At 50.5% G+C, this 11166-nt stretch overlaps 2 protein-coding genes and 1 long non-coding RNA gene across 3 annotated transcripts; all 3 read right to left on the reverse strand.

The window, feature by feature from the left end:
- Positions 1-527: 527 nt before the first annotated feature.
- On the reverse strand, positions 528-1128 carry LOC136526846 (uncharacterized). Its single transcript, XR_010776603.1, has 2 exons — positions 1051-1128; positions 528-975 (listed from the first exon to the last, which is right to left on the reverse strand). It is a non-coding gene; the product is annotated as an uncharacterized lncRNA (long non-coding RNA).
- Positions 1129-1993: 865 nt separating this feature from the next.
- On the reverse strand, positions 1994-2967 carry LOC136525411 (endochitinase A-like). Its single transcript, XM_066518405.1, has 5 exons — positions 2883-2967; positions 2690-2783; positions 2507-2608; positions 2335-2395; positions 1994-2258 (listed from the first exon to the last, which is right to left on the reverse strand). Exons 1-5 carry the CDS (start codon positions 2949-2951, stop codon positions 1994-1996), a joined length of 591 nt encoding a protein of 196 aa, XP_066374502.1. The 5' UTR covers positions 2952-2967.
- A 5812-nt stretch (positions 2968-8779) lies between these two features.
- LOC136528950 (pentatricopeptide repeat-containing protein At5g16420, mitochondrial-like) lies at positions 8780-10837 on the reverse strand. The gene has a single exon (XM_066521960.1). It carries the CDS (start codon positions 10664-10666, stop codon positions 9038-9040), a length of 1629 nt encoding a protein of 542 aa, XP_066378057.1. The 5' UTR covers positions 10667-10837; the 3' UTR covers positions 8780-9037.
- Between the last annotated feature and the right edge of the window lie 329 nt (positions 10838-11166).

The raw sequence follows: 11166 nt of genomic DNA on the forward strand, positions 1-11166 counted from the left end.
TGAGCCCGCCGATGAGGGTAGCTGAAAGCTAACACCCGAAACAAAAAGCAAAATGGCTGAAAACATGCCTGAGCGTCCCGGCCGAGAGCAAAATAGCTGAAAACATGCTTGAGCCCGCCGATGAGGGTAGCTAAAAGCTAACACCCGAAACAAGTCGACTGAAATTTAACTTCAAAAAGACCCTCCAGCACTTCGTTCCGAAAAGCAAGAGGCTCGGGGGCTACATCTAGATAGGAATAGGAATACTTTTTTCTTCAGAAAAGCACGAGCGCCACTCAAGAAAGCACTCGGATGCCGAAGTTTGTCAAGGCAACATTCTATACCGAGTCGTTTCACATAGCGCAGGCGAAAGGTTGCTAACACAAAGCGCCCGACGGATCACAAGGGAGAAAGAAAAGAAAAGTACTCGACAAATCGAGGGGCCTCGTCAGAATAACGCACAGAGTTGTTTTATGGAGAAGAGACGGGAACAGGACAAGGTACTCAGCCAGTCAAATGACTTCAACCGCACCCAGGCAAAGAATACATCAACAAAAATAAAGAATCTTCATTTAAAAAGAGTGTAATATTACAAGAGGATGCTCAATCGAGTCAGGCATTGTCATCAGAAAGGGAAATATCAATATTTAGACTATCTACAACCCTACTGGCTAGATCTTCGACCTCAGGCTCCATCCTTTCAACGGCGTCAAGATATTCTTGGCTATCAGCTTCTTCTGCTATCTTGGAGAGAGGCGCCTCTGGAGCAAGGACCCGGACCTGGGCCAGCACATTCTTGGTACATACTTGGGCACACCTCTTCGCGAACTCTTGGAAACGAGTCGGAATCCGGGGAATGAACTGCGCCCAAGATTGCCCGTCATCCGCCGGAGTCCGAAGGACATCGGCTACTGAACGAAAAGATTTCCACAAAGCATTCCAATTCTCAGTAGCCGTCGCCAGCTTCCCGGACAAGTTTTCAATAGTTTTTTGGGCCTGCACAAGATCTCTGTTAGCTCCGCGCCTAATCAGCCTAGCAAGGGCGAGTTCTTCCTCAGCATGAGTAATTACCTCCTCAGCTTTATTGTGACTAGAACGGACAAGAGCCTTCATTTCATCAATACTCTCCGAGAGCTTCTGTTTCTCAACTCGGAGAGCTAGACAGGACACCCAAAAACAAGTCAGCGGGAAAACAAGTCAAAATACAAGAAGAAACAGGCAGAACCCGTGGCACCTTTGCATTCATTCTTCGCAGACTCCACCGCAGCATCTCTCTGCTTCTCCGTCTCCACTACCCGGACGCGAAGGGTCTTCTCCTCTTTCTGGTGCACTTGACGCTCCGTCTCCAACTCAGCCCGGAGGAGGTCAAGATCGGCTTTCAGAGTGTCCACTTCCGAAGACAACTTCCTCTCATTCTCAGATGAGAAGAAGAAGCCAGAATGATCGTGAGAGAAAGACTGAGCAAAAAGAGGCAAAGAGAAACAAGACGTAAGGATAGAAGAGAAACAAACATGCAAAAAAGAAGTAGCAATAAAACCTACCTGGAGTTTTTCACCAAAAGAAGACGCAAGGGTCGACAAGCTCCCCCAGGCTGCGGTCAGCTCCGATAACCGATGAGTGGCATCGAACTGTTGCACCACGTCACCAGAAATCGAGGGGCCGCCGGAAGCAAGAGAAGGGGAAGGGGAGGCCGGCTGGGGCGAAGAAGGAGCGACCAAGGCAACCTCCAGAGAAGCCGGAGCCAAATCCTCAGAAGGACCCGGCGCGACGGCCACAGTCACCTCCGGAACGGCCAAGTTCGCAACTCCGCCGGGTAGCTCTGAAGCCCCCGCGGTGACTTCATCGACAGAATGTTGTGAGTCCCGAGGCTCGGAACTCGTGGGTACGGCAGGAGGCAGAGAAGAAGTCGATAAAGGAATGAGAGAAGACGAAACACTGAAAGATGATAAAAGGAAGCACCATTAAGAACCAAAGGAAGGAAGATAAAAGCCAAAAAGATAAAGCTAGAATCTACTCACCCAACCACTTTCTTCTTCGCGAAGCCAAGAGAAGGCCTCGCAGGAGGAACCACGACGGCGAAGACGTCCCCGCCACCCGGCGACGGGAGCGGGATAGCCGCCAACGGGGCCACAGAAGAAGCCGGAACTGGAGCCGTAGAAGAACTCCGCACCGGAGGAGCGGTAGAACTCGGGACAGAGGCAACCAAAGAACTCGACACCGGAGCTTCAGAAGAAGTCGGCGCGGGAGCCTCGGAAGAACTCACACCCGACCTCCGATTACTTCAGAAAGTTCAAAACTAAAATTCAAAACAAAGAGGAGAAATTCAGTGCAACAAGAACATGACAAACAACTCACCGCCGCATGATGAGGGGGACTTCATCATCCTCTTCTTCCTCAGCCAACGAAACCAGAGCACCTGCTGAAAAGGAGATGAAAAGTACTCGGTTCAAGAAAGAAACAGGAAAATAAAAGAACAAAGAGTATTAAATGCGCTCACCTAAGAGCATGCTAGCAACAACTGGAGTACCTGAGGGAGTACTTGGTTTGCGAGGCTTCTTGGAGATAGGCAAGCCAGATGAAGACCCGTCCATTCGCCCCCTCTTCGGGACACTGCGAGGACCGCGAGGGACTAGACGAGGAACATATTCTTCATATACATCAACAAATCCGGAAGAAACCCCAGGAAGGGCTGTAAAGGTTCGAGACTTACTAATTGCAGAAGTACCAGCTAGGCGATCCCCAGTCTCCGCCACGGCAGGGAGAACATCAAGGGGGATCGGATCGACAAAGTTCCGCCCAAGCTCCTGCGAAAAAGGATAAAACACCGAGACAAGGAAAAGCTAAGCAAGGGCGGATGCAGCAAGAGTACATACAGAACTCAAACAAAAAGATAGACAACTCACAGCTGGGGGCGGGTTGATGGCCGAGAACTCAGAGATGGCAGGAGGAATGACGCTTACTCCTTTCAGCATCTTCTGAAGGCGCTCGAGTACCTCCTCACCGGTCAGCTCAAGAGCTGGGACCATACGCGAAGGATCCTCGGCCCCAGAATACTCAAAGCCGAGATGTTCCCGCTCTTTCAGGGGCTGAACCCGGCGACGAAGGAAACTTGAAACAATACCAAAGCCGGTCAAACCCTGCTGTTTCAGCATGCTAATCCTATCAAGGAGTGGCTGGATCACTTGAATCTCAGCAGGTGACTCAAGCTTCTTGTCCCATCGGTCATTCACCACAAGACCGGATCCGGAGTGAACGGCAAGAGAAGGGATCAAATTGGCAGCGTAAAACCACTCGGCACGCCAATCTTTGACAGAATCGACCAGGTCATAATCAAAAAACTTGATTTTGAGACCCTGGCGAAACTGAATCCCGCAACCGCCGAGGGCACTGGTTTCCTCACGGCGGGGTTGAGGTTTTAGGCGAAAGAAAAAGCGAAAAAGAGAGAGAGAAGGAGGGATCCCAAGGAAGGCTTCACAAAGATGAACAAAAACAGAAAGATGGAGAACGGCATTGGGGGTTAGATGGTTCAGACTAACCCCGAAATAGCCAAGAAACTGATGAAGGAAGGCGGAAGCAGGAAGACAAAGTCCAGCGCGGACAAAAGAAACAAAAAGGACAATCTCACCAGGACCCGGGGCCGGAACCCGATGCTCGCCCGGAACTCTCCATTCAGCGATGACTTTGCTTTGGATCAAGCCATCACTAACGAGCTCGCGCAGCTGGTCTTCGCCGGTTGTTGGAGCAGGCCAAACCTTCTGAGCTGCCCTCATGGCCACGAACTCCTGGTTTTCAATCAAAGACAGGGATGACTCCTCGTCCACGAAGGTCGCCTGAGACTTGCTTGCGGTCTTCTTCTTTCCCATGAACTGGCGGGAGCAAAAAAGGCGCTAAGGAGGACGAACCTAGAATGATGGCGCTCGGGCAATGGCGACAATGATGGCGGCGAGTTTCTGAGAACTAGGGTTTAAAGGCGAGAGCTGGGTGACAAGGGAAAGGAAGATAAAAGGTCTTTAAATAGATTTCTCAATGATACAAACGGCCCATAAGGCCCGTTAAAGCACAGCGTGGAAACGCAACGGTCCATTTACCGACGCAGCTAAAACGACGGAGGGCACGAATCCACACAACGGTACAAATCAACGGGCAGATTTCAGACCTATCCGCACAGCACCACAGCAGGGTTATCAGATAACTACAAGAACAACTCGTTGAACCAAGAAGAATAAAAGGGCCACCTCATGAGGGACAAAAGAACCCGGTTATATAAGAAAGAACTCGGTAGTCTCATGAACGACAGGGATCACAACAGAAAAGTCAAAGACAACTAAGAAGACAAGATTCATTACATTACAAGCGACTTCAAAAATAGAGGATTACAAATCTTACAAGACCCAACGAACTCGGCACCACGAAAAGCAAAGTAGCAAAAAGGAACACGGACACGACTAAGCTCTGGAACGACTACGTGTCCCAAATTGCTACTCGGAAGGACAGACCGCCATCAGCTACACTGTTTTCTTCAAAGGACGGACGCAGCGCATCCAAGGCGGAAATCGGCAGCACGGCAGGACAACATGGAGCAGAGAAGGCCGGCGGGCATCTGTCTACCCAAGACCGATGTGATGCTGGATATGGTGTTGATCTGCGCCGGACGGTCTCAAGACAGGCGACGAGGATCAACCCAGAACTGCCGGATGAAGGAACGAAGCCCACATCACAAGACTTCCTCCAACTACCACCACGTACATCCTGGCACAATGCTGTCGCGGGACTAGCCTACCTCTAATCCCTTTCACAAGACTTCCTCCAGCTACGACAAGACACACAGGAACTACAAAATACGCCCGGGGGCTGCTCTACTTCACAAACTACCATGTTCACAACCGCGAAGGTTTCAACAGAATGTCCAATGGATGAAAACAAGCACCCCAAGACAGTATTTATAGGCCAAAGGATCGGCGCACATGGACCAGGAGTACCAACGAAATAAGCCTAGCAAAGGACACAGCGAAAAGACAGGACTCAATAATGGATGGCTCAGGCGAGAAGAAACAGTACTCGAAGACGAGCATATTCGAAAGAATATACCAGCACAGTACAACCCGTGAACAAAAGGCATTTACACTCAACCACCACCACACAACTACATCTGACAACAGCAGACTATCAAAAGAATACGCCAACACCTCGCATCCGGGTTCTTCCTAAACAAAACAACACGGATATACGCTCGGGGGCTCGGCCAACATCATAGCTTAATCAACACTAAGCTAGGGAGCTCGGCTTTCATTATCAACCACTCCCGGAGGCTCGGAACCAAAGACAAAGGACCAAGAATACAAGACACGTCAAGACTCTTCATCCAACCCCTTTTTTCTAAAAGAGAAAAACTCGGAGAAAGCAGGATACATAACCACAGAATTTTTTGAAGACAAGAATCGGGACCCTCCAACTTTTGCAAAGCAAAAGCAAGAGGCTCGGGGGCTACACTCAGTGAGTGCAATTTTTACAAAAAATTGCACCCAACCAAAAAGAACCCGGACATAAGCTCGGAGGCTGCATGCCGCATAACTACTCGGATGATGAAATAATCCAAGTCTCAGAAACTACTTCAGAACACAAATTTTAAAACAACATAAAGGATCAAGACCCTCCAACTTTTTGTTCCAAATAGCAAGAGGCTCGGGGGCTACACTCAGTGAGTGCACTTTTTCTTCGAAAAAGCGCACGTCACCAAAAGACTTACTCAACGCAGACCACTTCAAGACATTACGACAAAAAGAACCCGGAACGAGCCATATTCGAGTCCTTTTTCATAAAACTTCAACGAACAATCAGAGCAACTTCAAGACAAGATCCTCCAGCTCCTTGTTCCAATTAGCAAGAGGCTCGGGGGCTACAACCAGATGGATGTACTTTTTTCAAAAAAAAAAGCACTCGCCACTTGAAGATCCCAAGAAGCGCTACAAGGTTTCGCTCCAGAAAGCACTCGGATGACATTTTGTTCCTACTCAACAAGACTTGAAAGAGCAAAGCGAGACTTTCAGAGCTCAACCATGAAGTGCTCGGGGGCTTGTCGATGCGGGACCCACAGGATACCCCGCAAAGGAGAAAGAAGATCTAGTCCAACTAGGATTCTTTCCATGTAATCTTAGTAGTAGAACTATTAAGTAATCCTACCAGGAAACCTCATTGTAAACCGACTAGGACTCTGGCCTCCTAACTATATAAAGGAGGGCAGGGCTCCTGAGGCAAGAGAGAACAATTGTACGACACAACACTTGACAATCAATCCAACGCAAAGGCTAAGGCCGACTGGACGTAAGGTTGTTACTCGATCTACGATCGAGGGCCTGAACCAGGATAAATCGGCTGTCTCTTGCGTTAACCATCGAGTTCGGCATACGCCGAAGCTCGAACATACTGCCCCGGGTACCCCCGTGGCAGGCTATCGGTGGTAAAACATCGACAGAACCATCACAGGTAAGGAGGGATACAAAGCTTAAAACGCTCCTATGGCCCATTCAGGCCCTGGAGTTCGAAGGCTGGCCCTCCGACGGGTTCACAGCCGCTCTAGGGCACCTTTACAGTGAGGGGTGGAAAGGGATGGGCCCACTAGTGGGAAGCCGGGGCCCCACTCGGACGCCCATTAACAGCTCACTGAGCACCATGTTTCGTCCATCGAGGAAAAACGTGGCACGGCTCAGCCCCTCTGTTTTATCGAAAAAATGCTTGAGGGATGACGATCACAAAGGCGAGCCGACCCTCGACCGGACCCCTGCTACGCGTGGGGGCTCGAGGGAAGTTGGACTCGTAAGGAGAGCGAACGCGCGGTCGTCGTACGACGGCAGACCGATCAGATCCTAGGGGACCGAAATCAAGAACAATCTTTTCGATCTCCCGAATCCTACGGTTACATGCCCCCTAGAAGACCGATCGCGACAAAAGGGAATCGCCATCCTACCAGGACACGTCGCGGGATAGAAAAAGAAGGCCAAGGCCCTCAGAGTCCTCCTGTCTGGTAAAGCCTCCAAAGGAGTATTCTACTCCTCCGCAGGCTCGGGGGCTGCTGTCGGGTATCGATCTTAGGGATACCCAAAGCAAGGAAGTTAGCACCCACGCTGACTTCCCCGGATGGCTCGAGATGTATTAAAAGGTCTAGCCCGACCCTTTGTGGTGCGGGCTTCGTCTCGCCCGACCTCAAGGACGCGGGTTCCGTCTCGCCCGACCCCTTGGGTACGGGCACCATCTCGCCTGACCCCTTAGGACGCAGGCTCCGTCTCGCCCAAGGTCGCATGCTCTGTCTCGCCCAAGGTCGCAGGCTCCGTCTCGCCCGACCCCAAGGCCGCGGGCTCCGTCTCGCCCGACGTCAAGGACGTGGGCTCCGTCTCGTCCGACGGGGACCCATACCACCGCCAACCACTCCAGGTCCGAGCGTATGGGCCTATGTCAAACATCTGACACCAGGGAAGAGGCTGACGCGCCTCGATGTAACCCATGACCATGATGGGTCATACCTGGCGATTCACATCAAGAACAGTATCGGACGTGCCGGTACTATTCTGCCTAATCCTCGTATGGATGCTGATAGGCGCGTCAGTTCAACACGACGTCCGTCGGGACGGAGTGGAACGCCATGATTGACAAATGACGCATGTGCATAGCGCCAGTGACGAACAGGGCCACGACATGAAGCCGTCCCTGTTGACATCTACAGGATCGACGGGACCCGCATGAAGGAGAAGAAGGACCTGATGATCCTGGAAGCCTTCTTCTCTATCTCGTTCTTCTCCTTTTCCTCCTCTGTAACCCGCACTTTCCCTTCGCCTATAAAAGAGGAAGTAGGGCGCCACTACCAGGGGATCCGGACAGAGGATAAAAAGCACAAGAGCACGACATGAGCACACGGCTCAGCGGCAATCGAGCTCTCAGCACCCGTTCACTCCTTCCACCAGAGACTTAGGATCATTTCCATTTCTCGCCTGTTTGTAACCCCTACTGCAAACCAAGCGCCAGTAACACGAGCAACAACGAACTGGACGTAGGGACGTTCCGTCCGAACCAGTATAAACGCTTGTGTCCTTCGAGCACACCATCCGAGCCAAACGCGCAAATACAAATTTACTCGTCGATGGTCCGAAAACACCGACACCATGGTAGAACGAAACATATAGATATAATTTATTCATAAAAAATAAACAAAGAAAGATGCATCTTTTAGGCTAGTAACCATTGACAATAACAGATTCTTATTTTTTTGGTGTGTGTGCATACGCGCGCTTTGTTGTATGGAGCAGAATGTTGACCTACAAAGATTCAACATGTTCAACAACTGAGTGTTGTAGAAATGCGTATGTTGCGATGGATTTGCGGTCACACAAGAATGGATCGAGTTCGGAACGATGATATACGTGATCTCCTAGATGTAGCACCAATTGAAGAAAAGTTTGTCCAACATCGGTTGAGATGGTTTGCCCATGTCCAAAAGAAACCTCCAGAGGCACCAGTGCATTGTGGAGTCCTAAGCCAAGCTAATAATATGAGGAGAGGTAGAGGAAGACCGAAATTAATATGAAGGCAATAAAAAGATATTTGAAAGCTTAGGATATACCTAAAAATCTATGTTTGAATAGGAGTATTTGAAAAGCAGCTATTGAAGTGCCTGAACCGTGACTTGAGACTCTTGGTGGGTTTCAACTTATCCTAACTTGCTTAGGACTGAAAGGCTATGTTGTTGTTGTTGTTGTGCGTGCGCGCGCTACAGAACTTGTCTGATCTCATGGTCATGGAAACACAACAACTAACCTGATTAATTTTCTGAAGATGCCCAATAACATAAACAAAGAAAGATGTGTCTTTAGACTAGTAAGCATTATCAATTACAGATCCTTTTTTTTTGTGAGCCTATTTGCTACATAACCTGTATGATGTCATGGGAACACAACACACTAACCTGATTAATTTTCTGAAGAAGCCCAATGACGTAAGTTTCATAAGAAAAAGTCTCAGAACAAAATTTGAAGTTCCAAGCTTCCAGTTATAATCTGATTCTTTGTGGCTACATATTCAGCACCAAATCGAGATGCTTTTTCCAAGTTTCATTTGTATCTACCACTTTCCTGATAAATATTTCCCACGATTGACCATCCAAGAAATCTGGACCACATAAAGCTGCATCTTCAACGATAGTGAAAACAGTATCATTATGACTTGGCTCAGAAAGGCTATCAACCAATGCTTGGTAAAGAGATTTGCTCGGAGTGCACCCTTTGGCCATCATCTCCTTAAATAGTGCATAACCTTCATTTGACTTGCCTATTTTGCAGAAACCCTTGATCAAGGCCTCATAAGTCATTGCATTTGGTTCATACCGCCGTTCAACCATGTCATCCCACACCCTACCAGCCTCCTGTAACTCTCCATTCTCACATAATCCTACAATAAGCGAGTTATACGTCAGCAAGCTTGGCACGAACCCCCTCTCGAGCTCTTCAAACAGCTTCCTCGCCTCCAGAATCATTCCATTCTTGCATAACCAGTAGATCAATGTGCTCACGACAGTGTTATCTGGTGGGACGTTCTTCCTCACCATCTGTCTCCATATCTCATTCGCCTCTCCTGCCTTTCCATCCTGGCATAGCACATCAACCACCTTAGCACACAGTGGTGTGTCCGGTACGTATCCTGCCCCTAGCATCTCCCTCGTCAAATCACGCGCCTCTGTGGATTTTCCCTCCTTGCAGCACGCTTTGATCACCACAGAGTATGTAACCTCATTTGGCTGCACCCCAACGGCTTCCATCTCATCCATGATCCTCGCTGCATCTTGCAACTTCCCACGCTGGCAGTACCCATCTATGAGCACCGTGTACATCGTAGCATCTGGCCTACGCCCGCTGGCAATAATATCATCAAAGAGCTGCTGTGCACCCTCGAGATCCCCTTTTGCGCAGTAGGCAGTGAGAACAGTAGTGTACGTGACGACATCCGGAACGATCCCCCACCCAGTCATTTCGTCGAGCACCTTTAGCGCGACGTCGAGGTCACCGACGCCAACGAGCCCCTTGAGCAGGATGTTGCAGGAGACGAGGTTAGGCGTGACGTACAGCTTGGTTGGCGCAGCGCGAAAGAGCGCGGCGGCGAGGCGGAGGCGGCGCGCGGAGACGAGTGAGTGGAGGAGAGCGTTGAAGGAGCGGGTGGAGGGGTGGGAGTTGAAGGACGGTAGGGAGAGGAAGAGGCGGAGGGACGGGAGCGGGCGGAGCGCGCGGAGGAGCGGCAGGAACGGGCGGTCGGAGAAGACCGGGAGGCGGGACGCGCGGAGCAGGGAGAGGACGGGGGGCAGGTGGCGGGCCGCGGTGCCGGCGTCGGCGTGGGAGAGGCGGGAGAGCGCCGCGGCGAAGACGGGGAGCGAGGGCGGCAGCGGAGGCGCGGCGTGGAAGAGCGCGTGGCGGAGGGCGAGGACCGCGTGCTCGGGCGTGGCCGCGCGGAGGAGGAGACGGGAGAGCGACCGCGCCGTGAGGCGGCGCGGCCAGGGCTGGACCGGCGGCGTGACGTTGTAGCCGGACTCCGGCAGGGATGCCGGGAGCGGGGCCAGGTGCGCGAGCGGCACGGTGGTCCGCGTGGCCGGATCCGTGGAGAAGGCGCGGGCGCCGGGGCTCCACTGGCGCGTGCTGCCCGCCATGAGCATGGCGTCGGCGCTGCCCGGGACGCGTCGCGGTGGCGAGGTGAACACGACGCAAGCGCTGGCAGATATTTTAGTTCCTTTGTTGAGCCGTTTCTCTACTGAGCGCTCTGGACTGTTTCTTACGTAGGCCGTTTTGATTTCTTCAACATCATTGCCATAATAATGTTTCTTCGGTGTCCATATTCAATTCTGCTATTGAAGTTTTACTAAGCACGTTTTGAAATGTTACTCAGAACATTTTGTACATGACTGCTATCGAACTAATTCATTGATGACACTATTAAATAAGAATAAGATGCATAAAGAAAGTAAATAAGAATAAGATGCATAAAGAAAGTATAGAACAGAATGCAGATAAGTTACTGAACAATTAACCTTGCTGCATATTAACAACTTTAAAACTTGTTCACTTGATTCTGCATATATGTATTGTTGCGCCGATTAGCTTTATTTGGAGCTTGCTGGACCAACGAATCAGTTGCCTATTTCTGCATGTTGATGAG

The sequence above is a fragment of the Miscanthus floridulus genome, chromosome 19 (assembly GCF_019320115.1).
Source record: "Miscanthus floridulus cultivar M001 chromosome 19, ASM1932011v1, whole genome shotgun sequence".
Classification (NCBI taxonomy): Eukaryota; Viridiplantae; Streptophyta; class Magnoliopsida; order Poales; family Poaceae; genus Miscanthus; species Miscanthus floridulus.